Below are 27,333 nucleotides of genomic sequence, written 5' to 3'. Positions count from 1 at the left end.
TATTATTATTATTATTATTGTTGTTGTCGTTGTTACAATTGTTATTTCTTACTGAAGAACATTAATTACCTGCATGTAGCAGTTGAAGCTTTCCTAAACGCAAAAGAAGGCAGATTAAATTAAAATTAGCTTCCTAGATCAAGGCAATTAAGCTAAAATCTACCTGGAGAGGTGAAAAGAAGTGTGTGTCTTTATTCAAATTTTAATATACATTTCCCTCAGAAAATAAGAAAAAAAAAACATTAGTCTAAAATGTCATCTACTGGAAAAAAAAACATGTCTTCCATGTGATGCTTTACTTTACATGAATTCTGCAAGTATTTTGAAAATATCTTCTCCTTTTCTAAAGCACTGAGCCCATGAGATTCATTTTAATTTACCACCATGACACTTTTTTTGTCTGAGGTGATACCAATATTTAAGGAGTCTATTGCAACAGGTCTGTTGTGAAGCCAGCAGATGGCAGAAACATGCTGCCATGCACTATTCCTGGGGGTTCATTGAATAGGTTTCACAGCAAAGCAATAGTCTTGATTAAGTCTCATATTTAATTCCTACTATTTCTAATGAAGTCACTGTTCTGAAGAGTGTCGAAGCTTTTTTAATCACTAAAGCAAAGTAAACATGACTTGAAGAGCTCTGAATAGGATATGCTTCACCTTCAGCTTTAGGCATTTACTACAGAACACAATACATAGTACCAACATATGATCCGGCACATGCAACAAATACAAACAAACAAAAGCAATAACACGGGGCATTAGTCATGTCACAGATGTTACAGAAAGGAAATAATGAGGTCTCAACGAGGCATATTAGCACCACATAATCAGCTTTTGTTTTGCTCCAAGTAAGAGATAAAATCTTGCAACAGACTAAAAATAACTGATTCAAGCATCATATAACTTAATAAAAAATATTCAGTTATAAAAGGTAAAACAAAAAAAGAAATATACTTTCTCCTGTTCAATAGTGGACGGAGTATACAGAGGTCCTCGGTAATGTGGTACAGTGGCAACACCTGATGGGCAGGTGCAGGGAAAGATTGGCTGATCGCCTCATTGGAAGAGTCAGAGGCAATTAAAAAACTCCAGACAGCTGGGTATATGGATTAGATGAGATTCCCTCTGAAGACTTGTTGTGCGGCTGTTGTGGTTGGCAAGACTCTGGTGCATGAAGTACTTTGAAAATGCCTTTGGTGTGACATATTGGAATGATGGACCAAATTTCTTAAAGCGGAGGACAACATAAGAGGATATATCCTACTGGGAAGAGAACAAAGGGCAGACTTAAAGTGCCTATATATACCTCATGGTCTTGGGTTTCCATCAAAATGAGCTGAAAAATTTCAGGGGGGACACTGATGTTAGGTTCTTCTCTCCTGACCAATAACGTTTATGTAAGTGAATGTTTTCTTTTTTTTTTTTTAAATCAAAGTTGATTCTGCGAAGGGGCCTTTTCTGACCTTAGCAACAAGTGGCAACTTTAATACCTCAGCAGATTTCATATATACTCGTGATCTTTGGAGTGGAATAAAGAAACAAGCTGTATGTGTTGGTGAATAACAGACCCCCCTTCAGCAACAGGGTGCTTCTTGTGGCTCAGCTAAACTGTGAAGCTCCTGGCAAACCACTGTGGTTATTGAGAAATTATCTTGAAAATAAGCCTCATCCTGTCTGTAACATTTAATGGCACCTTACAATATTTGTAGTTCCATCCATAATTGGTTTATTTTGTGCTTGAGATAAATACAAAAAATCCAATTTCTAAATTTTTATACATTAAGCCAAATTGCTGGGTTACCATTGTGTGTACTGAATGGAAAATGTGTTTGTTTCCACTTGTTTAATGGCACAGTCATATGTAGGTAACATTGTCCCACAAGTCAGTGCTCTTCAAGAAGAGGAAGCGATGGTTTTTCTCTTGTCTCTCTGAGAGGCAACTTTTCGACAATGAAGGTAGACATAGAGGGGATGTATGAAGGCCAGCAGGCTGAGCAGCGTTAGGCCGATGTTTACCTGCACACACATAAGGGGTGGGGAAAGAGGCCATCAGGGGATGTTTCACAACAAAGAGAATGAGATGATAAAAGTAAAAGAAAACGGTATGAAATGTGCTCACATATAAAGGATCTCCACCCAGTGCTCCATTCACCAGAGCAAAGCAGGGATACTGAAGCAGAGAAAACGATGCAGACAGCGACATAGCAAGACCATACAGCTTCCCAAAGTGACACGACGGAAATCTTACCAACAAAACAAAGACGAAGCTGAGTGTCAGAAAACCTCAAATAAAAAAGAAATTATTTAAATTTATATATAGGTATAGATAAAATAACAGTCATACATTTTTATGCACAGGTATAGCTTAAACCACCTTGAACCGCCAGCTTAACGTGGTGGAGGGGTTTGAGTGCCCAAATGATCCTAGAGGCTATGTTGTCTGGGGCCTAAATCCCCCTGGTAGGGTCTCCCATGGCAAACAGGCTGTAGGTGACGGGTCAGACAAAGAGCGGTACAAGAATCCTTCATGAGGACTAAAATATCGAGGCACGTGACGTCGCCCGGTACAGCGGAGCCGGGGTTCCCACCCTGGAGCCAGGCCTGGGTCGGGACTCGTCGGAGAGCGCCTGGTGGCCGGGTTGCTCCTTGCGGGACCCAGCCGGGCCAAGCCCGAACGAGAGACGCGAGGCCATCCCCCAGTGGGCCCACCACCTGCAGGGGGAACCGTGAGGGACCGGTGCAAAGAGAATTGGGTGGCGGACGAAGGTGGAGACCTCAGCGGCCCGATCCCCGGATGCTTAGGCTGGCTCTAGGGACGTGGAATGTCACCTCGCTGGGGGGGAAGGAGCCTGAGCTTGTGCGGGAGGTCGAGAGATATCGACTAGAAATAGTCGGACTCGCCTCCACGCACAGCGTGGGCTCTGGAACCCATCTCCTTGAGAGTGGGTTGGACTCTCTTCTACTCTGGAGTGGTCCATGGGGAGAGGCGGTGGGCTGGCGTGGGTTTGCTTGTTGACCCCAGCTCAGCCGTCTCGTGTTGGGGTTTACCCCAGTGGATGAGAGGATCGCACCCCTGTGCCTTCGGGTTGGGGATAGGTTTCTGACTGTCGTCTCGGCCTATGGGCCGAGTGGTAGTGCGGAGTACCAGGCCTTCTTGGTGTCCCTGTCGGGGTTGCTGGATAGTGCCCCTCCCGGGGACTCCATTATTTTGCTGGGGGACGTCAACGCCCACGTGGGAAACGACAGTGACACCTGGAGAGGCGTGATCGGGCCTCCCCGGAATGGCCTCCCTGATCTGAATCCGAGTGGTGTTTTGTTATTCGACTTCTGTGCTAGTCATGGATTGTCCATAATGAACACCATGTTCAAACATAAGGGTGTCCAACAGTGCACTTGGCACCAGGACACCCTAGGCAGGAGGTCAATGATCGACTTTGTTGTCGTATCATCAGACCTTCGGCCGCATGTTTTGGACACTCGGGTGAAGAGAGGGGCTGAGCTGTCCACTGATCACCACCTGGTGGTGAGTTGGATCCGCTGGAGAAGGAGAAAGCCGGACAGACTTGGCAGGCCCAAGCGCATAGTGAGGGTCTGCTGGGAATGCCTGGCGGAGCCCTCGGCCAGGGATGTATTCAACTCCCACCTCCGGGAGAGCTTTGACCAGATCCCGGGGGATGTTGGAGACATACAGTCCGAGTGGGCCATGTTCTCCGCATCTATTGTCAATGCTGCTGCCCGTAGCTGTGGCCGTAAGGTCTGCAGTGCCTGTCGTGGCGGCAATCCCAGAACCCGGCGGTGGACACCGGCAGTAAGGGATGCTATCAAGCTGAAGACGGAGTCCTATCGGCTGTGGTTGGCTTGTGGGACTCCTGAGGCGGCTGACGGGTACCGTGAGGCCAAGCGTGCTGCGGCCCGGGCTGTGGCAGATGCAAAAACTCGGACCCGTGATGCCCTGTGGGGGGTGCTCCAAGAGTATAGAAGAGGTGTATGGGGAGAGGGACGTCTGGGTGTCTCTGCTGAATCTGCTGCCCCGTGACCCGGTCCCAGATAAGCGGAAGACGACGAGTACGAGTACGAGCTTAAAAAATGTGTCTTTAATAGTGGTCTTCTTTAAAAAAAACAAAAGTGTCTTGCTCTTAAGATTTCACTTCACTGAGGATGATACTCACGCTACACTGATGAAGGCTGCGATGCCGCCATACAGGAAGGAGCGGTTCAGCACCTGCAGGATGAAGGTGAGGTACTGAAGTCGCAGGTATGGGGTGGAGGCACATAGAGAGAACAACAGGCACTGCAGCACTGTCAGGAATAAAGAAAGCACCGAGGCCCGCAGGTCAGCCTCGTGCTCGGTCTCTCCTACAAGCATAGAAAATAATGTGAAAATGTATCACACCCAGGTTTCAGCGGATTTCATGCTGTTTTTTATCATCCTAAATCTAATGCTCATTGGTTAATATACATGTTAACTGATCATATAAATGTTGGCTTGTAGGTTTAAAAATTTCTGAGGTCCTCCTAAAAATGTTCGGTAGGTTACCTGCAGCTCGAGGTTTGCTCCTGTGTCTGTCCATAATGAGGCCATTGCAGGGGCCACACAGCACAGCACACAGCTGGGTGAATGCAAAGGCATTGGTGTACTGGCTCACTGCAGAGATATACAGTACACACCAAAGGTTTGGACACACCTTCTCATTCAAAGAGTTTCCTTTATTTTCATGACTATGAATATTGCAGCTTCACACTGAAGGCATCAAAACTATGAATTAACACATGTGGAATTATATACTGAACAAAAAAGTGTGAAACAACTGAAAATGTGTCTTATATTCTAGGTTCTTCAAAGTAGCCACCTTTTGCTTTGATTACTGCTCCACACACTCTTGGCATTCTGTTGATGAGCTTCAAGAGGTAGTCACCTGAAATGGTTTTCCAACAGTCTTGAAGGAGTTCCCAGACATGCTTAGCACTTGTTGGCCCTTTTGCCTTCACTCTGTGGTCCAGCTCACCCCAAATCATCTCGATTGGGTTCAGGTCCGGTGACTATGGAGGCCAGGTCCTCTGGCGCAGCACCCCATCACTCTCCTTCTTGGTCAAATAGCCCTTACACAGCCTGGAGGTGTGTTTGGGGTCATTGTCCTGTTGAAAAATAAATGATGGTCCAACTAAACGCAAACCAGATGGAATAGCATGCTGCTGCAAGATGCTGTGGTAGCCATGGTGCCTTCAATTTTGAATAAATCCCCAACAGTGTCACCAGCAAAGCACCCCCACACCATCACACCTCCTCCATGCTTCACGGTGGGAACCAGGCATGTAGAGTCCATCCATTCACCTCTTCTGCGCCGCACAAAGACACGGTGGTTGGAACCAAAGATCTCAAACTTGGACTCATCAGACCAAAGCACAGATTTCCACTGGTCTAATGTCCATTCCTTGTGTTCTCTAGCCCAAACAAGTCTTTTCTGCTTTTGCCTGTCCTCAGCAGTGGTTTCCTAGCAGCTATTTTACCATAAAGGCCTGATTCACACAGTCTCCTCTTAACAGTTGTTCTAGAGATGTGTCTGCTGCTAGAACTCTGTGTGGCATTGACCTGTTCTCTAATCTGAGCTGCTGTTAACCTGCGATTTCTGAGGCTGGGAACGTATCGTCTACAGCAGAGGTGACTCTTGGTCTTCTTTTCCTGAGGCGGTCCTCATGTGAGCAAGTTTCTTTGTAGCGCTTGATGGTTTTTGGGACTGCACTTTGGGCCACTTTCAAAGTTTTCCCAATTGTTCGGACTGACTGACCTTAATTTCTTAAAGTAATAATGGCCACTTGTTTTTCTTTACTTAGTTGCTTTTTTCTTGCCATAATACAAATTCTAACAGTCTATTCAGTAGGACTATCAGCAGTGTACTGTATCCACCTCCTGCACAACACAACTTATGGTCCCAACCCCATTTATAAGTCTTGAAATCCCACTTATTAAACTTGACAGGGCACACCTGTGAAGTGAAAACCATTTCAGGTGACTACCTCTTGAAGCTCATCAACAGAATGCCAAGAGTGTGTGGAGCAGAAATCAAAGCAAAAGGTGGCTACTTTGAATATAAGACATATTTTCAGTTGTTTCACACTTTTTTATTCAGTATATAATTCAACATGTGTTAATTCATAGTTTTGATGCCTTCAGTGTGAAGCTACAATATTCATAGTCATGAAAATAAAGGAAACTCTTTGAATAATGTGTGTCCAAACTTTTGGTCTGTACTGCATTAACATAAAAAGATGTTTAAACAAACATTGTTTCCACAGTTTCAACAGCTACAGTAAATAGTTTGAGTGCATGGCTGGCATACTAGATTGCTATGCTGATTCAGCTTCTATTGAAAATTTTCTGCTTCTGCAAAGCAGCAGCAAGGCCTTCAAAAATACATCTTAACTCAAATTCATTATTCTTGACAAGAATTAGGATAACTGTTAGGGTGTTACCCAGTGAGGAATCTCCTTCTGTTAGCCTCTGCAGCATGGGGTTGAGAGTGCCGATGAACAGGTAGTGCCTGAGCTGCATCAACGAAAGCCAAAGCAGGTGGCACACAAAGAACCTGGACAGCAAACACTCACGGAAAGTCTTCTCTGAGGGTGAAAGACCGTTAATAAACCCAAAGAAGAAGAAGGCACATAAAATAAAGCATAGAAAGGTGGTAGAAATTACAAACCTTGTTTGAAAGGGACATCCTTTGTAAACAGTGTGTCCTCCACTGCTGATTGTGTATGACCATTCGCAGTCAGCTCACTGCTCACAGTCTGTATTGCATCACAAGAGATCCTGCAGATAAATTAAAAATGAGTCAGACATAAATGTTAATGTGTTGCTTTTTTTCTCCTTTAAATATTGTTTTTTAAATATTGATCCATAATATCTGTTTTATCTTTCTCAAAAATGTTTATGCTAAGACGTATACCAGCCTGGGCGTACATTGACCCCCTTCACAGTTAACACAATTTCTGTCAAACAATGGTTTTATTTAGTCAGTCTATGTTTAATTAGGAAACCTGGAAAGCTTTAAAATAATCCATAATTAAATGTAAATTGTAATATTAATTGTTATTGTGTCAAACTTTGAATGTTAATGTGTATGTAAATCAGTGGAATGGATACATACTTGAAATGATTGAATGTCAAGACAACCTCAATCAAGACATGGTTATAAACACATTGTTGATATCTTTGGAGCTCTCATTAATACGTGAAGAGTTTGACAAACATTGTTTTTGCATCTATTTAATAATAAATGTCTAACGTAGCGTAGCCCTAATATTACTCTAAGTCTGTGTCGGATTGGTTGTTCAGTCTCTCATGACGACTCCTACTCTGGAAGCACTTCTACCAAGGAACTGAGTTAGGAAGTTCAGCCAGAACTTTACAATTCAACAAGAACAATACTTGCCTATCTGATCCAGAAAAAGGACTGATTACCCTGTTGAGATTAGGTCGCAATGATCAGTTCTTTTGTTTACCCTATGTGGTACGTTATGCAAAGGTTGTAGAAGATTGTGTTTTTTACCCCCTTCACCCTAAGCTTAGCAGGTTAGGGTGAAGGGAGTTTCCTCTCCACTGTCGCTACATGCATGCTCAGTATGAGGGATTGCTTCAAAGTCAATGCAAGTGACTGCCCACTGTCGCTACATGCTCATCCAGGAGGAGTGAATGCTACAAGTCACTGACTCGATGCAATCTGCTGGGTTTCCTTAGATAGAATAACTTTTCACCAATTTGAATAATATCTGATATCTATAACTGAATGTGACTGCACTGTTTGATAGATAGGGTTAATTAGAATGTATGCACCTGACTTGAAATCTGTATGATTCGATTGAATTGACTTTGTAAAGTGCCTTGAGAGGACATGTGTTGTGAATTGTCGAAGTTCTGAGAGTTTTCTGTTCACCTGCTTTACCTGCTACTAACCCCAACAACCTTTAGATGGCACCAGACACACGGTAGGAGCTGAGTCCACAGGTGTTCTCCATCAGCCTCATCAGGAGAGGAGCTTAAGAACCCAATGCTGCCAACACTCCAGTGCCTGAGTGTTAACCTACAGTGGTAACTCTAGCTGGCCAAGACAAATATCTGTGTGATTTTTTCCCGAGTACTTACTTTCTCGTGTCCTCCTTCCCAGGTTACCTCCAGTTCCAAGCTTCTGTATCCAACCTGCTTGTGCAGAAAACCCAGACTCTCTCTTTGCAAGAGAACTTCACGGACTATCTTCTCAGTTGGCTGCATTTGGGTTTCAAGGCTCCTCAGGCTTTCTGTGAACGAACCTGGCTCACCCTCCACCGTGCTCCCCTCTAAGATCATCCACCTGGTGCCACCTCTACCTCAAGTGCAAGTAAGACAGGATTACCTCGACCATTCACTTACCCGACACGCTCCCGGAGTTTCCATCCATCTTTCTTCTCCTCCCCCCTGGTGGATCTCCAAATCACCCTCTATAGGCAAAATATATCAAGATCAACAATCCAGAATATTTTCTGCCACTTACCATTGATCCCTTCTCCATGCTGCGGCGAGTTCCTGGATTCTCCAGCATTCAATTATATTTCATAATAAACTTGTTAAACGTTTCCTGTTTCCTGAGTGTATTTCTGCATGTGGGTCAAAGCAGCTAGAAAAACGATGACAGAACACTCAGGCCATTCTGACCCAGCAGATACACTCAGGATGGCTCTTTCCGATCACCTCAAGATCCAGTCCCACGGAAACTCACTTAGATCCCTCCTGGAACAACAACGCCACACCAACCAACAGATTGGACAGATGTCCTCATTACTCCAGCATGCACTAAACAGCCTAAGCCCCGCTGCACTGGAGGACGCCGCTGAGTCTGCCGTCTCACAGCAACTTCCTCATTCCCATGACGTCAATTCCCCCAACCCGGAGAAGTTTTCCGGTGAGGATGGTAGTTGTGGAGGTTTCCTTCTACAGTGCTCCCTAGTGTTTAATCGTTCTCCACAATCCTTTCCCCATGACAATGTTAAAATCTCCTGGTTTTTAGGACTCCTGACTGGAAAGGCATTAAGATGGACTGAGGCTCGCTTTACCAATCATAACCGCTTGGGCTGTACTTATAATGATTTTATAAGTGAGTTCAAGCAAGACTTTTGACACCGAATTAGACCAGACCAGTACAGCCCGCCGTCTGTGGGCGTTAAAACAAAGAAATAAACCAATTTCAGAGTTTTCTACAGAATTTCGTTCTCTAGCAACCGCATCAGGTTGGGACACCTGTCCTCTTAAAGCCACCTTTTCCCAGTCCCTTGATGAATCTTTGAAGGATGAGTTAGTTTTGCTAGATGAACCCAAGACTCTAAATGAGTTAATAGCTTTAGCTACTCAAATAGATAATAGATTGAAAGATAGAAGGAAGTCACGTTTTGAAAGGTTTGCTGTGAGATCACAGACACCTCTGAGCTCAGCTGAAGTACCTCTCCCTGAACCACTTTGACCCTCCCCAGAACCCATGCAGATTGGTCGAACTCCATTCTCCCTAGAGGAACGCCAATAAAGAATGGAGTCCAAGCAGGGTTTATACTGTGGGACACATGGACACTTCATCACCTCTTGTCCAGTGCGACCAAAAGAGAGGGTCCGCCAGTTGTAAAGGGGAACCTGATGGACCATCACTTCACCCATACCAATAACAGATTCACCATACCAACTACCATCTTGTTCTCCCAAGACTCACTCCACTTATCTGCTCTCATTGACTCAGGAAGTGAGCAAAATTTAATCGACCAACGCTTGGTGGAGCAGGCTCAGATCGACACAGAACTTCTTCCTTTCCCTCAACTAGTTTCTGCCATTGACGGTAAGAACCTTCAACACATCACACACAAGACCAAGCCTTTAGAATGAATAATCTCAGGCATTCATCGTGAACTAATATCCTTCTTTGTGTTTCCTGTTTCCTGTTTCTCAGAACCCCCTAGTGTTAGGTTTTCCCTGGCTCCAGAGACACAATCCACTCCTTAATTGGTCAAACTGTCAAATACGTTCCTGGTCCACTAACTGCCTCTCATCCTGTCTACATTCAGTCGTTTTGCCCAAACAACCAGAACTTGATCCTGGAACAGCGGAGTACCCAGACTTAACTTCAGTTCCTGAGGAATATATGGATTTAAAACAGGTCTTCAGTAAGACCAAGGCTCTGTCCTTACCCCCTCACAGGCCATAGGACTGTGCCTTTGACCTTCTCTTTGGGGCTCCTCTGCCCTCCAGTCGACTATATAAGATCTCACGCCCAGAACGACAAACTCTTGAAAGATATATCACTGAGTCCCTAGCTGCAGGCATCATTTGTCCCTCATCGTCTCCTATAGGGGCAGGATTTTTCTTTGTGGGGTAAAAAGATGGATCCCTTTGTCCATGCATTGATTACAGGGGACTCAATCTTATCACAATAAAGAACAAATATCCTCTTCCACCCATCTCTTCCGCATTTGAACCTGTACAAGATGCAACCATATTCTCCAAACTCAACCTCAGAAATGCTTACCATCTCGTCCGAATCCGCCAGGGGGACGAATGGAAAACAGCTTTTAAGACCCCCTTGGGACATTTTGAGCATCTTGTTATGCCTTTCGGCCTCTATAACACGCCGGCCGTATTTCAGGCCCTAGTGAATGATATCCTGTGGGACTTCATTGATCGTTTCGTCTTCGTGTATCTAGATGACATCCTCATTTACTCAAAGAACCTCTCAGAGCATCAACAACACGTCCGCCTGGTCCTTCAACGCCTCCTTGAGAACCGTTTATATGTAAAAGCTGAAAAATGTGAGTTTCACAAGACCTCTGTTACCTTCCTCGGATTCATCCTGGAGGGTGGGCAGGTTCGTTCAGACCCAGACAAGATAAAGGCTGTACTAGAATGGCCCACTCCTGACTCACGTAAACAACTTCAATGGTTTTGCCAATTTTAATAGAAGATTCATCAGAAACTACAGTCAAACTGCAGCCCTATTAACGGCTTTGACTTCCACTAAACACCCTTTTGAGTGGACTCCACAGGCAGATGATGCTTTTCATAGACTCAAGGACAGTTTCTCCCAAGCCCCAATTCTCATTCACCCAAACCCTTCAAAGTAATTCACCTTAGAACTAGATGCGTCTAACATTGGAGCAGGAGCTGTGCTGTCCCAAGTTCCTGGCTCTGACGGCAAACTTCTCCCTTGTGCCTTTTTCTCCCACAGATTCAATCCAGCAGAGAAAAATTATGATGTGGGAGACCGTGAACTTTTTGCAATAAAACTGGCCCTGGAGGAGCGTCATTGGCCGGAGGTTGCTGAACACCCAGTTGTGGTACGGACAGATCATAAAAACCTAGCCTACCTTCAAGCAGCCAAACACATTAACCCTCACCAGTCTCGTTGGTCCCTTTTCTTTTCCCGTTTTAACCTCTCGATCTCATACAGACCTGGTTCCAAGAATATCAAGCCCTACGCCCTCTCTCGACAGTTCTCCCCAGACGACTCTGACAGGGAACCTGCTCCTATCCTACCACCAAGTTGTGTTGTTGGAGCCCTCACGTGTGGAGTTCTAGGAGTTTACTGTTCACTTGCTTTACCTGCTACTAACCCCATCCAACCTCTAGATGGCACCAGACGCACGTTAGGAGCTGAGTCCACAGGTGTTCCCCAATAGCCTCATCAGGAGAGGAGCTTAAGAACCCAACGCTGCCAACACTCCGGTGCCTGAGTGTTAACCTACAGTGGCAACTCTAGCTGGCCAAGAAAAATCTCTTTGTTTCCTGTTTCCTGAGTGTATTTCTGGATGTGGGTCAAAGCAGCTAGAAAAATGATGACATGAATTGGCGCCATATAAATAAAACTGAATTGAATTGAAGTTATCTAGAAAAAAATCCTTTTGTCAATTATTATTGATAATCCAATACCAGTGTGATCCAGAGATCACAAGTAACAGTGGCTAGTGCCTCTTTGAAACAACCTTTGTCCCAAGAGTTTATTGACAGCAAAGCTGAGAGATAGGCGGTTGGAAATGTTCATCTGTCTGGCGAAATCCAGCGGTTTCTGTGACTGGTGTGACAGCTTAGTTCGGATCCAAGTAAGGCACACAATACCTTTTTATGAGACTGTTGTCTAGTACTTCAAAAAATAAGGTACGTGTTTACTTAGATCATGAGACAGCTTGATTCATAACAGTCATGTTTTAAAGTGGCTTCATATCAGTATATCAAAGCAGTCTGTTCCCACCCATATACATAGCGATCAGGCAGTGGGTAAGGAATGAAGCTTCTGGGTAGCAGGAAGAACGTCCTGAGGATGTGAAAGACGCTGCAGGCAGACAGAAAGAGGAAGGCGGCACGAAGAGAGACGCCAGACTCATGTAGCAGCTGCAGAGACAAGGAGACTTATTGGTATAAGTGCATTCTTTCATCTTATATGAAAACTAAGTTTCTAAATGTTTGTCACCTTAATGATTAGGAAGAGTGCTGAGGAAGAATCAAAAGCTCCATTGTAAAGATTGATGATGGTGGAGCGATGTGAGCCAAACAGGTTTCCAACCTTCAGGAAGCAAAAACAGATAAATATTGTATTAACATTTTTGCAGGATGTACCCAAAGAAAACTGAAGCTGTTTTTTGTAGAGGTAAACTTAAGAATGAGGTGTTAGACAAAATGGCACACAATGCAATCTTTCACTAAATCTTAAGTTTTCCTAAGGGGACTTCTGGTATGGCACAAGATCATGAGATTGATCCAACTAAAGTGAATCAGCCAGAAAAAGCACCCAAAAAGGAGCATTTCTTCAGAAAGTGGGTCATGGAGAGGTTAAAAAGTGGTTTCTAATCATGTGCCTTTTCTCCGTCTTGCTTTAGGGGATCATTTACAGACAATAATACTATTTTAGACATGCCAAAAGATGTTTAAAATGATGAGTCAGAGAACTGACTTTAACTTGCATTGTTTCCTAAAATGAAAAGTTTTACATTCAGTTTTTATAGTCCAGTTCCAGTAAAAGTGCATAACCCCGTTATTTACATAGTCCAACCACTATTCAAACTCTGGGACATTGTGTTTTGTCTATGTAGTGTTTTCTAATTTCTCTCAGAATGATTAATATATTGATAAATACATTGCAGGTAAAGTATTTAGAGACGTTACTTAGAAATCCATTACAAGTAGAGGAAGGTATGTACAGTCTTTGCACACTTTTGAACTGTTGTTTGAAACTTTACATGGAGTGAAGTAAATGTTTTTGTGTTCTTCCTGTAATGATTTTCTCCATACCAGTCGCTATGTGACAGTACAGGGGAGGGAAAACTGACAAGTATGGGAGAGAATAGTAGAATATGTTTTCCTTAGTGGCTGTTGTAGCAATGTTTGGGAAAACGAAAATGTGTCTTTCAGTACAAAGTCAAATGTCCTTCCTGCTGCCATCTTGTCCATTTGCAACGCAAAATGACTTCACAGTTTTGACAACTACATGCTGGGTAATAAATGTTATGCAGGACCTGATGGTAGATGACACACTAATATACTGTTAGGGGTTGGAGGGGAACACAACTGTTTTATAGATTGCGGGCTGCATGTTTGCTGATGAAATGACTACTTGAAAGACACTTTGTGCATAAAGTGCACAGAGCTTTATGTATTTTGTGTATAGAGATCTTGCTTTGCACTGTGGTTTTGGGTAATGGGGGTTTTCACATGACGTTGCAGTCATGTGACCGCACTTCGCAATCGCCATCTTGGGTGGCAGCTGCAGCCTGTTTTCGTTGTTTTAGCGTGATCAGTGAAGCAAACCTCCGGACCATTCAATTTAACTATAGGGAAAACTTGCTTAATTGTGGGTTGTGCTGCATGTGGTGGTCAAGACCAACGTTCAGTCTATCGTCTGCCAAAATCAGTGTGAGAAAACAAAAACACTGAGTACACAACGTCGACTACTGTGGTTGAATCGGATATCCAAGGTGGATTTGGACGCTTGAACCTCACTCATGCTTGAGTGTGCAGTGCACATTTTGTGACAGGAAAATAATTAATGTTTGTCCACATTTATTGTAATATTATTCTGGAAAGTACACTGCCAAGACTGTGAGCTGATCAGTTGAGCAGGGTGGCAGCACTCAGCAATGCCACTCTGCACTCAGCCCTGTGACCTATTTCAGTAAGCGGCGCTCTCACGCCTTGACCAGCTGGATGTTGGCTGCAATTTACCTTTACTGTTTTGCTGTAAATGTATTATTTAGTAATATAATTATTATGTAATTATCCAATAAAATGCAATTTTGAACTTACCATGGAGTTTTGCCTATGTTGTGGCTATGAAAAAATAGTTGTGCAAGAATTTAGCAAGAAGCATAAAGAACAAGTGTATAATATCCTCAGCAAACAGACAGGAAAACTTTAACATAGCTAAAAGACACCATTCAAGCAGGAAAAGCTGCCCTCCAAGGCTGTGCTTCCTCAACTGCTACACAGTTCTGAAGCTATTCCTGATCCTCCAAGCAATGAAGCAAGGAATTGTCTTTCCAGCTCTTTAGAAGAAGGTCAGTTTGAACAAAACATTGACATGCAGTCTCCCCTCAAGGATAACCGGAGATCACAAAGATAGTGACACCTCCATCTTATCAGTTGAATCTAAACCTGATGGCTGCTTTCTCCCCTCTTAAATTCTGCAGGAGCTGCAAAGACAAACGTAGTTTGTATGTGACTGTGTCGACAGTCCTAAATGGTAAATGGCCTGCAATTTATGAGGACTCCAATGGGCATTACATTACAATCAGTCATCCGTCCATTCATACACACATTAAAACACTGACAATGGTAAACTACATTGTAGCCATGGCTGCCCTGGGGCAGACTGACAGAAGTAAGGCTGCCATACAATTGGCGCCTCAGGGTGAAGTGTCTTGTCCAAGGACAAGACGAGTGAGACGGATGGAGTGTGGTTTTGAACCAACAACCCACCCGTTAAAGAGTAAACCCCTATCACCTGAGCCACTGTCTCCCCATACACAAAACCCAACATACCTGCATGTTTGAGATCAGAAATAAGATGCCTCCCACAGCCATAAACGGGAGAGCTGGGAAGAGTAGGTAAGGCAGAGCTGATTGGAAAAGAAAAAAAGAATAAGAAACAGAGATAAAATTTTTTTAGCCACCAGATACACCACTGTTTTTCACCTGGTGAGGAGAAAGCCACCATCAGGGTACCCACAGTATAAAGAAATCTGGTGGGAGATAGAAACATTTTAGTGCAAAACTGGTCGGGCAAAAGGGAACAGCACAGATCATCATTTCACAAAAATCCTCCAACTGGTTTTATGTAGGATAGTCCTCTATCTCACCAAAATCTACCTTCAGACTACAATGTTTGACCATAGGGATTGTTAGGGGTAAAGGGCAGTGTAAGTTTTCTTCCACTTAATAAATGTAGGCTGAAAGGTTTTGTATCATGCAACCAGGGTGCATACGATCCACATGTTCGCACATGGCGTTTTGCAAACTACAAAGGGGACTTCTTTAGGCTTTCTTTTGGCAAAGTCTTTCATTTTGCCTTTCTTCTATAGAGAGTTGTGGAGTGCACAACTGATAGTCGGCATGTTAACCTAACCTGATGAAACCTAACCTAATACAACCAGCTCTGACCTCAAGTCTTCTACGGCCTCTAACAGGTTTTCACCCAGGAGTACTGAATTCAGCTCCACATATTTTTCTATGAGGTTTATGCTACAATTGTGATTTACCATGAGGGTTATATGTTTACGCTGGTGTGTGCTAAAGTTCTGTGACAAACCTCTGAGTCCTTCACAGGACAGCTGTATTCATACTACGATTAAATCACAAACAGTTGGACTCTTAATTAATTAGCTTACGTTATTTGTAAAACAATTGAAAAAAAATGTGTGATTTCCGTTGCACTTTACTATTATACGCTACTTTGTTTTGGTCTATAAATTCCCAGTTAATTACAATTAGATTTGTGGCTGTAATATGACAAAATGTGGAAAAAGATTTAAGGTTATGAATACACTGTTGGTCTCTAAATGAGGGAAACTTTTAGTAGAGCATGCATAAAAAAAATGGGTATAAAGATTTAATTTATAAATGTCGATGTACTCACATTGCGAAGAGCCGAGCCACTGTAGTACCAAAGTGATCATAAAGGAAGCCGTTGGGTAGTGTGAGGAAGTTGTTCATAAAGGCGGTGATGGTGAAAATAAGCGAGAATTGTTCATCCTGCGCGCTGCAGTCTGTTGGCAATACAGAGAAAAACATAAACAAGACAGTATTTAGATGTATGGCAGATATGTATGCTATGTAATATTAAAAACAATGCAGTAATATTTACAGTTAAGGCTTAAAATTTAAATAATTTTGTCAAATAAACTCAGGTTCTGACTTTAAAGCAGTGGAAACATCAAACAGACCTAATATTTGAGTGTCATTGACTCCTGTCGAGTTAAAGCACAGGGAGCTGAAGTAGCCGTCAACCTTGAGGACAAAAACAAGAGAAGCCCATCCAAAGACGGCCCCTGCGAAGCATAGACACTCCACCAGCCCCGTAGCAAAGGTGAGGCAGTGTCGCGCCGACAACTTGTTCTCCAACACCTGCATGCTCACTCAGATACGAGTACTCAGTGGCACAAAACTCATTCACACGAGAAGTTTTAGTCTCTACACCTGCCTCCTAACAATCAAGACAAGGAAAACATGTTTTAGTTTGTTGGTTTCCTTGGAGAGAATAAAGTGAAACATTTTGAACAGGAAATATCTGCTATACATCTGCTGGGCTGCTGCAAAAACTCAAATTTCATCAACAAAAGTAAACCATTAAAAATTAGAAATCTGCTGTACTAACCTTTTTGTATTGCAAAATCACAGAAACATTTTACAGAAACAAACAAACCTTTGTCAAGTTGTAGCTTTCTGTTGCTTACTGGGAGTCTGTCTTCTTAAATGCTCTCAGCTACCAAAGCTTCTTTCTCTGGTCACGCTGTCTTACTTATTTTTTTTATAGTTTTATAGTCCCCCCCCCCCCCCCCCCCCCCCCCCCACACACACACAGACACACACACACACACACACACTCTGCACCCCACAGTTTCCTCCCTCTTATCTCTCCCCAGTCTTCTTCTCCCTCTGAAAAACACAGAGAAAGCCCTCATCCTCAGGGTGATGCCTGTGAAGAATATTCTCTCCTGTGGAAAGCCGCGCACCAAAACCAAAAAGACCTTGAGACGTGTCCTGTAGATGCGGATGCTGCAAGGCATGGATAAGCAGGTTTAGTCAAAGTATCATTTGAAGCACACTGTGGATGTATACACAGAACTGGTGTGTAGGTACCAATCAGATCTTTGGCAGCTTTAGAACAACAGTGGGGTTACAGTCAATGTCACGCATCTAAAAGAGTGGAATGGTTAGGAGGCACAAACATTAACCTAATTTTTGAAGTACCACAAGATGAAACATGACTTAAATAGTAATGAGCCTACATGTCAATAGGATTATTGATTAACATTTTCTCAGACCAAGTTAATACATTTGGGTCTGAATGAAGACTATAGCCCTGAAGGCTTTGCAATCTGTGACAGATTCTGTAAATCAGTCTCAGTAGGCCTAAAAATGGGTGAGAAATTCTAATATAACAGATAAAATTTGTTGCTGCAGGCTGTGCTCATGAAACGCCTTTTCACCTGTAAAGAAAATAAATTACAGCTGATGTTTAAATCATTAACGGCAGAAGTATAACAGCTGTAGACTAATGAAATTCACATTCTCATATTGTAAATAGACTATAACAGAAGCCTAATGCAGATAATGCAACGTTCCAATGTGGTCTGAAAGTAAATAGAAATGCTCAAAGTTCGGCAGGAATTCTTCCTGTTTTATTTGTAATAATAATATGAAACAAAGAAATTTAAAGTACATGTGTGAGTGACATGGGTTATATGTCAGGGTTGTAAGTAACAGTGCAGCCTTTGTGTGAAAACTGACTTTACCTCCTAAAGGTTTAAGTCGGACTGTGAAACACCAAGTGGAAATAACCTTGGGATATCATAAAGAATTTTAGATGTTTAAATAATGATTGCAGATAGGATGTTATTTACAAAAACTATTAGCAGTTTCAATATAGATCGAGCAACCTGATGCTGTTGTCTTGTTACTGTGCCCTTAACTGTTTTATAAATGATTTGTAACACTTAAAAACTAAATTTGTCTAAACTTTTCTGCTGTCAATAACGTTTTCCTCTGAAGCAGCTGCAAATCCCACAGATTTGAAATTGATAATATTTCTGCATTCAAAAACTCAACAGATTCATAACTTTAAAGTGTAAAATTGCCAAGTAATGTAATTGTTTCTGAACCTTTTATCAGCTCTGGCACAGCTCCCTCTGGAGCCACGAGTGTCTCTGTGCAACTTTTTAGCCTTTTCCACTGCTACTTCTGTTTTTCTCATGAAAACTGTTTTCCATTGGCAGGATTCATTTATTAGACCACAAATAGGACCTCTGATTCTTCAATTTTATTTCCTGTTAAACTTAGGAGAGAAATAAGTTTTAGACTTTTCTTACCTCTATATTAAGTAAAACATATTTTTTTCCTTTTTAATATTTTGTTAAAAACAAGTGAGACTAATTGCTTTAGTAATTATATTCACAATGTCCTGTACACTGTAAACTAGGGGTGGGCATTTATCGTATTGTTTATCATAAAGAAAATCTTATCATGATAAACATTTTGAATTATTGTGACATAATACATTCCAACTTTAGATGTTTGAAAACTCCATAAACCGGCTGTATTGTTGGGATTGTGCTTTTACTATTTTCTTCACTGTTTATTCCATGAGATAATAAAATAAATATCAAGAAATTTGAAAATCTGCTTATATGCAGTTACTGTGTGCAATTTAGTGATGAAAATCACACTTCTTTAAGTAACTGGCGTCCTGAAGAAGTCTATTTCAAAATGGGTATATTTTGCAAGACCAGTATTTGTGTTTGAGGGGCTACGATTGCTGTGAGATGCAGTCAGAGCCACACAGTAACCTAAAAAAAGACTGAAAAGAAGTTATAAATTGTTTTTTAAGATTATCACAGTAGCACTACAAAGTTGGAAAACCAGTGGCATTTGATAGTTATCGTACTCATTGACCAGGCTAACAGCCTAGTTATTAATACAAACCAATAAACCAATGGGCCTGTAATCACAAAGGTTCGCTCTGGCTGTGATGCTGTCTTCTAAGAGCTGTTATTGGTTGTTAAAAGAAACAAAAAAATAAAGCAAATGGCTCCTAGTAATCCACAGAGAGAAATCTTTCGATCATTGAATTTATACTGGATTAAGAACTTCGTAAATCTTCATGAAACTTATCAAAATTAAATTAATTGTCACAGCATCAAAATGTTTAAACCTTATTTACATACTCATCATTATTTTGATTTGTTTAAGTTTATTCGCCATGCTGCTAATTTTCCTACTTAATCTATTTGATATTAATGTAGACACTCACGTGTCAGCATTTTACTGCGATTGCCTTCTTGTATAAAGAGATTTAATTTGGCAAAACCATCAAAACAAAATGGAGAAAAGGTGTAGAAAAGTGAACTGGACAGAGCAGCAGCTGGTGGAGGAGATTATTAAAATGTTAAAAGGTTTTGGTCCCAGGATCACAAAGAGGGAACAAAGAGACGTACTTGGGAGCGCATTGCAGTGCAGATCAATGCTTCTGCTTTTAGCACCAGTCTAGAATGCAAGCAGTGCTGGTAGCTGCTGTGATCAGAAGCTACAGAGGAGCAGCACACCAGAGACCTTTTTCACAGACAGGTGGGTGTAGATGACCATTTAGGCCATGGCTGCTGACACCATTATGTACAATAGAACAAATACTTATTCACCTCATTTACATCTTCCTTCTATGTATATAGTGTTTATGTTATTGTACTGTATCTTATCTAGAGTGTGTAGTTTATAAACATAGCATTTTACAGTGAGTAACAATACTCAAATTCTTCTGTGCTATATGTTTTGTACATTTTTACACTTTTTATTCAGTGTTATTTATTCATCCTTACCAATATTACCTTACTAGAGGTGCACCTTGAACCTGTCCTGCTGTTGCAACTATTTAATTTCCCATAGGGGATGATGAAGTTGGTCTTATCTCTATATTAATAATTGTACGATTGATATAGAAGCGTATGTGCTCATTTACTGGACTGTTTATTGGGTGGAGCGACGAATTCTAAGATTTTTCTTAAAATGACATCACTAGAAGCTACTTTTAGTCTTAGAATTTTTTGTGAATACAGACACTGGTTTCCAACTTTGAACTCAGATATTTGAACTCCTCAGTCCAACAGAGAAGCATTGTTCCGAAAATCTGCAAAGATGCTAACTGCCAACTGTACGCAGATGATACAATAATTTATGTAACAGCAGACACTCCTTATCAGGCTGAAGAATGTTAACTCAGCAGTTGGTTGGACAAATACCCAACTTTAAACTGTAAAGAGAAAAACACAGAAAGTTTAAAGTAAATATGGACCAAAAGGAAATCAATTAAGTATCTGAGTTCAAACATTAGAAGGTTATTTTAGACTCTAAACTTAAGTTTGATGCTTAGAAAATGTTTTAGGTCTAGCAAGACTAATATAAACTGTTCTCATTTGATAAGACTCTTTATATCTACCAAAGCAGCTCAAATGTATATTCAAGCAATAATATTATCACATATGTCGCAAGAGATGGAGTAAGTGGGAAGTACAGAGTCAAAAGGTCCAGAATGACTCTGGACCATAATCCTTGTTCTCAGTCAAAACATGAAGTTTTTCTCTACAAAACTGAAGAACCAGCTGAAAGACCAACATTGTTTATTTATCTGGATGTGTGTTTTCATGTATTTTATTTGTGTAACGTGTGTAACTTGCAATTGTATAGTACTTCTTTACCTGTGTCATAATTTTTAAATTCTGTTTTCTTGGTTTAAAAAGCCTAACTGGGGATAGGGGCTGTAAATTACCCTTTGGCTAGAAGCCCTGTGTACACTGCATTAGTTGCCCATGGGTGATAATGTTTAGTTGTACTGTCCCTGCACAAATAAATAAACAAATAAATAAATCTGTGCCCTGTTTAAGATGAAACATTTGGACATCCCTGCTTTCCAGCACATTGCTGTCTTGCAGCTTCAATACTTTATGATTTCCTATTTGGAAATGTGAGAATAAAGATGTTGCAGATGTTGTTTAAGCAAATGTTAACGGAAAACATGGACTCAGTAAAACAAACATTTAGACATCACTGCTGAAATATAATCAGTTTTTATTCAGGCAGAGCTGGATGGTTGTATGTAAAACATGTTTATTAGTCAAGTGTGATAAAAACAATGGTACACTTGCACTTTGTTTCATGACCTGTAGATGGCAGTTGACCTCAGTTTAAGAAAAGCACCAGAGGGTGAGGTTTAAAAACATCAATTCCGTTTATCACACAGTTGATCAAAAGCTACATTTTGTTAAGTGATGTTACATACATTTGATTTTTAATAATATCTCTTTAAAAGAATACTGATCAGCTTTAGTTTGACACTTACATTGGCAATTAAAAAATGTCCCTTTATCCTTTAAATGTTTTAGTACAGTATATTGATATATCTTCATGATTTATTATAAAAAAATTAAATTATAAGACTCCACATAAAGGACAAAAACTTTACTTCATCTTATTAGAGATCTGTAGTAAATAGTTACATTTACTTAAGTAACTTTTTGAAGAGAATGTAACAAGAGTAGTTTTACTGCACCGAATTTTACTTTTACAGTAATTTTTGAGTAATATTATTTTGAAGTAAAGCTACTCTTACTTGAGTACAATTTCCAGCTACTCTACCCAGCTCGTTACAAACATGTTTTAATCCAAACATGTACCAGGCACAGACACATCCTCACTAATTATGTTTGTTCTGATGTTATTTTGGTTCTGCAGAGCCTGCTGAGTGAAATTAATCTGCTGTGCAGCCAGTAGAGGGCAGAGTTGTTTCCCTTTCTACATAACTGATCATTAAAAGGTTTACTAGCCTCAGTGCCGTTTCCCTTTTAGCAATAAATGGCAAACTACCATTAGTACACAAACAGTACACAACATATTTCTAATTTAAGTAGGACTGTGTAAAATAAGCAACATTAACTGTTTAGCTTTACAGAAATTTTGCATTAGAAGAAAAAATGCATGACCTACATAACATATCGTAGCACCATGTAACTAAGTATCAAGACATACTGATGAAAAGTTCTGCAACAAATTTGGTAAAACTATGAGAAAAGGGAAAAAGAGTTACTTCAAGCATCAGATAAATGAGTAAACATAAAAACAGTCTTGTTAAAATAATATGAAACTTGAAAAAGGTAAAGAAGAGAAACAAACTCTTCTTCTGAAATCTGTTCTGTCATTTTTATATTTAGTTCTTTTATTTTTCATTTTAAAGGATGCTTAGTAATCTGGTTGGATGGATATAATTTCCCTTTCATTATCCAGAGTGCAGTGAAATATAACACAACCACATAGTGAGGGTGCATTCATGGATGGCAGGTTTTAATTCAAATACTATCTGTTAAAAGACAATTTTTACCCTAGAAAAGAACCCTGAATAGCAGTAAAAGCCAGCTTTAAGGTAAGTTCAACATTATAGATATTTATCCACATGTAAGGCTTTAATGACTTATTATCAGTTATGCATGCCTTTTATCCCTGAACTGTAAAACGTACATTTAAATGCTGCTAGACTAAGGAGTGAAATCTGATCCTATTTGTGTAAATGTTGACGTTTTATGCTAATATGCTGAGTGTGTCGATAAAATACGGGCCCTGTCTTATCAACGGGTCTTTTAGAGCTGCATGAGGGGGTAGGCTTCGGTTTCCAGTTAGCTGGTTGCTCCTGAGTTTACAGATGGGCAGTTTTAGGCCCTAAACTGTTCAACTTGACACTCTTACAGCCAGGATTTGTAATTTTAGGCCTTTAATTGTCCTCTGTGGGAAATTTAGGACAATCTATAGGCAGAAATCTGTCTTAAACTAAGTTAGGTTGATCTGTGGAAATGATCACTTAATGTACTGGAGATAAGGTTGTTTTGGCTTCTAGTGAGGAAATGGTATGCATTCATATGTGGACAACACATATAACACTGTCCGAGGTGTTAAGCTTTAAACACTAGTCACCGATCTTGTTTCAAACTCTTTAGGATGAGGTTTTGCTCTTTGCTCTCTCAGTGGCGAGATTTCGACAGTGCATGTAGACGAAGAAGGGATGTATGAAGGCCAGCAGGCTGAGAAGCGTCAAGCCGATGTTAACCTGTACGCACATGAAGAGGGAGAGGGAGGAGTCCATGAGAGGAGGGTTTATAGTTAACAGGATAGTAAAAGGGAAAAAACTGCACTCACGTAGAAAGGATCTCCACCCAGAGCTCCTTTCACCAGAGCAAAGCAGGGATACTGCAGCACAGAAAACACTGCAGACAGAGCCATGACCAGACCATACAGCTTCCCAAAGTGGCACGATGGGAATCTACAAAATGTAAACAAATAGTCCCAAGATATATATATGATATATAGTATATGATTATTTGAACTCACTGACAACAAAACTAGCGCCAAATAAAGCTTTCAAAAGAAAGAATATAACTGGGGACCTAACTGGGCTCTAATGCCCCTCTTCCACTCCACTCAGTCTGTTTTGCAAGTGTTTCCATTGCTGGCTATTCCAACCTGGTACTGGCTTTTTTGGTTCCAGCTCAGCAGCAGGTCCCATTGTGATGTCAACAGACTGCTGTTCACTGATTGGCTACAAGCGTTGTCAGGCATATGAGTCTGACTGCAATATTCAGCGCCATGGATTTTACCGCACATTGCAGCTGTGCCGGGAAAACCTCTAAAAAACACAACAGTGACTACAAAATTATTAAGCACCACAATGGCCTGGAGGGTGGTCTGGACTAAAACAAAGATCTGTTCTTTCAGAGGGCATGTTGTGCAACAGTGAATGTTTATTTTACTTTGCACAGCACACAAAGCTGATGGCTTGAGGTGGGGCTTGAAGCCACAGAGGCATTAGACTGCTGCATTGCTGCAAACTAATGGCCCAGTGCAATCAGCTGGGCTTCCTTAATAACTTTCAACCAATCTGCATTATATCGTCAGTTGACTATAATTGAACTTCATTATAATTCAGATAGAATTGGACTGTTTGTAAGATAATCTGAACATGACTACAAGTTGCATTAGGACCGAATTAGAATCTATAAAACGAGATATGAATTGAAACTGTCCTGTGAAACGCCTTGAGATTACATTTGTTTTGAATTGCTGTTGTACAAATAAACTGAACTGAAGAAAAAGATTCAATTGGAAATATGAGTAAAGAGATGTGATACATACACTAACTGAAGCGTGTGACAGTCAGGGAAAACAGTGAGTGCAGGTCAGCAGGTATAAATGATGCCTTTTAGAGGCATTAGACACATGTTGGACAATTGCATGATAAGCCAACCTGTGCTTATGCAGATACAAAATGTGACTTCTAACAAGCTCCATCAGGTACTGATACTGTCATCTAATATAATGCACTGATGAGACATGCCATGTGGTGACCATCACTTATTGCTGCGACTGTTCAACGCTCCAGCAGCTGCCTGTAACACATTGCTTGACTCATGATGCCACCACTTATAGAGATGCTAGATAGCTTGTGGGTTATCGAGTCGTTCTCCTTTCAGTCACTGACTTGCAATCATATTCAATAAATATGTGTTTTGATGTGAGCAATTAATATTTCTATGCAGAATTTAGACGTTATAGTCCAATCTAAAAGGACTTTTACAATTTATTCTGTATGTTCTGTGTATTCATACTCACGCCAAACTGATGAAGGCTGCGTTGCCACCGTAGAGGAAGGAGCGGTTTAGCACCTGCAGGATGAAGGTGAGGTACTGCAGCGGCAGGTAGGGGGTGGAGGCACACAGGGAGAACAACACGCACTGCAGCGCCGTCAGGAATAAAGAAAGCACTGAGGCCCGCAAGTCAGCTTCCTGCTCAGTTTCTCCTGTGAAAATACAAACATAGATCCTTCTGTGAAGCTTAAACTTAAACCAGTAAAGCTGTATAGGACTAAAAACACAGTTTAGTTATTTCTCTTTTTAGCTGTTGTGCTAAATATGTGTGTAAAGTAGTTACCTAACTTATTTTTCCAAATGATTCCTGCTAGGAATAATTTTTAGGTAGCTTTTAGAACTTCAGAGGATCACTTTTTAACCTGGTAAATCCCAGTTAAAAACCAATTTGACACTTCATAACCAACATTTGGTTATGAAAGGCCCAAACAGAAACAAATCTTCAAATTAAGATTAAGGTTTTTCTTTGTATTCACATTCTGACATTCAACAAATGTCAAAATTTTTATTTTAACTGCTAAACAATAAACTATACCTGCTAATATGTACAGGTAGTCTGATTTGTGTATAAGAAGGGTTTGTAAATCATAAAACATTTAGAGTTGCCAAAATCTCTGCAGACCCCACACACCCTGCACATAAACTGTTCAGAGTTTTACCTTCAGGCCATCGCTAAAGAGCACTGTTTACTAAAACCAGCCACCACAGAGACAGTTTCTTCTCCCAGGCTGTTTCTCTGATGAACATTCAATAAAGTACAAAACAACAGCATACAGATGTTGCAAATGCACCTTTTTTATTAAATATGTGTATATTGTACATTGTAAATTGTAAATTTGTATATTCTGTAATGCGAAAACAGAACAAAAGAGCAAAGTGTACCGGAGGCAAATTCCTTGTTTGCATGTACGAACTTGGCAATAAAGCTGATTCTGATTCTGATAGAAGGGTAATAAAGTTTTGCCTTCTTAAAAGAAAGGCATACCATTACCTATATTCCTTGAGTTGAAAGTTTTTCTTCTTTTTCTTGGTGCAGAATTTATTCTGTTAACTCTAGTTACTGGGTGTTTGTGGTTGTATTTACTATTCATATAAAAAGCCAAAAAGGGTGGTTAATAAAAGACAAACAATTTATGTTGTGGCTAACATGTTCCATTTTCATTCGATTAATTTTCTCTAATGAAAGCACCCCAATTTGGATCAGCTGCCTGTGCCGGTGGAATAAATTGTGCCATTCATTTCTCGAGCTACAGATGGTCCACAAGCCACACTTTAGAGCTCATTCTGGACTCAATGATAATCATCGGAGGATAAAATATTAAAATGTATTTTGTTTCCTATATGAGATCGCCACATAGTAAGTATTTACATATTGTCACTCAGGATTTAAAATGCTTGACCCTTTGCTGGGTCATTGGTTTGTTTAATGTGTTACCTGCAGCTCGAGGTTTGCCTTTATGTCTGTCCATTAAGAGTCCGTTCCAGGGAGCACACAGCACCCCACACAGCTGGGTAATGGCAAAGGCGTTAGTGTACTGGCTCACTGCACAGATACATGAGTTAAAACAAGATGGTTAAATGTACATGTGCTAAAAAAACAGCAGTCTAAAATAAATACTAAAAAATGCATTGGAAAAGGGAGCATTGGTTTTGGCACTGGTGTAAATGTTGGGTTTTGTAGAATAAACAATTAAATAAAAACACATTGTGTTAAAAGGTTTTATCAGCAAATAAATAACATATATGTAATATGTTTACAGTGTTGACTTTTCTTCTTCTTTATTAAACTCCAACATGCTGGATCTCTAAATCTTAAACTTAGAGTTGATTGCAGTTTGTTAGCTTCTTTTTAAAAGTTCAGGTTCTGAGTGGTTAGCATCTGATGGGAGAAGAATTTCAGTGTTTTGAGCTCTAAGTCACTTCATTATTACTTTTGCATTGTGACTTGATTCTCCATAGATTTTATCACCAAACTGACTGAAAGATGTTGCTATTGGAGGAAAGTTTTGGAAGTCTTTTGCAGCTTTTCTTTCACACCAGTGTTGTGGGCAGAGTAGTGAGAAAGTCCATCCCTAGCAGCTACTCCACAGCTGAATTTTATCAGGACGCTTCACTACTGGCACGACACAGGACTAACAGCAGCTCTTCCCCAGACAAGAGAATTTCCAGACGTCTCAAACAATCAGAAGGTGAATTTGTCAGAGAAAATAAATTTGCGCCAGTCTTCCAGTGCTTATCCTTCTACCTCCTGCTGTATTTCAGTCCATTCCTGATGTTTTTATTTCCATTTTGTTGTCTTCTATCACAAGGCTGTCATCAAAAACTACTGTCCTAACTGTGCACGCAGATTTACTTACACCCATCTGCTGGCTATGTTGAG

General features: G+C 40.8%; 2 protein-coding genes and 1 long non-coding RNA gene across 6 annotated transcripts in view; 1 reads left to right on the top strand and 2 right to left on the bottom strand.

Annotated features, from left to right (window-relative positions):
• Positions 1-11,775, top strand: part of LOC124859912 — a 30,436-nt gene extending 18,661 nt beyond the window's left edge. The window contains exons 2-5 of the long non-coding RNA XR_007036222.1: positions 7,969-8,088; positions 8,165-8,374; positions 11,237-11,345; positions 11,459-11,775. This is a non-coding gene — a long non-coding RNA (uncharacterized LOC124859912). The remainder of the gene's footprint in view (positions 1-7,968; positions 8,089-8,164; positions 8,375-11,236; positions 11,346-11,458) is intronic.
• LOC124859910 (equilibrative nucleobase transporter 1-like) lies at positions 277-17,016 on the bottom strand. The gene is made up of 13 exons (XM_047352804.1): positions 16,919-17,016; positions 16,440-16,699; positions 16,133-16,262; positions 15,193-15,239; positions 15,040-15,116; positions 12,476-12,568; positions 12,257-12,396; positions 6,701-6,810; positions 6,474-6,617; positions 4,540-4,647; positions 4,172-4,358; positions 2,122-2,245; positions 277-2,018 (listed from the first exon to the last, which is right to left on the bottom strand). The coding sequence occupies exons 2-13, from the start codon at positions 16,624-16,626 to the stop codon at positions 1,896-1,898; spliced, it is 1,470 nt and encodes a 489-aa protein (XP_047208760.1). The 5' UTR covers positions 16,627-16,699; positions 16,919-17,016; the 3' UTR covers positions 277-1,895.
• Positions 17,017-21,316: 4,300 nt separating this feature from the next.
• LOC124860279 (equilibrative nucleobase transporter 1-like) overlaps positions 21,317-27,333 on the bottom strand; it is a 35,712-nt gene continuing 29,695 nt past the window's right edge. For all 4 annotated transcript variants that reach the window (XM_047353442.1, XM_047353446.1, XM_047353445.1 and 1 more), the window contains 4 exons: positions 26,389-26,496; positions 24,919-25,105; positions 23,449-23,572; positions 21,317-23,359 (listed from right to left, as the gene is read on the bottom strand). In XM_047353442.1, coding sequence (XP_047209398.1) covers positions 23,246-23,359; positions 23,449-23,572; positions 24,919-25,105; positions 26,389-26,496 — 533 coding nt within the window. In that variant the 3' untranslated portion in view covers positions 21,317-23,245. The remainder of the gene's footprint in view (positions 23,360-23,448; positions 23,573-24,918; positions 25,106-26,388; positions 26,497-27,333) is intronic.

Source organism: Girardinichthys multiradiatus, chromosome 23, assembly GCF_021462225.1.
Source record: "Girardinichthys multiradiatus isolate DD_20200921_A chromosome 23, DD_fGirMul_XY1, whole genome shotgun sequence".
Classification (NCBI taxonomy): domain Eukaryota; kingdom Metazoa; phylum Chordata; class Actinopteri; order Cyprinodontiformes; family Goodeidae; genus Girardinichthys; species Girardinichthys multiradiatus.
The sequence above is the reverse complement of the archived record's forward strand: the minus strand, read 5'-3'. Positions and strand labels throughout refer to the sequence as shown.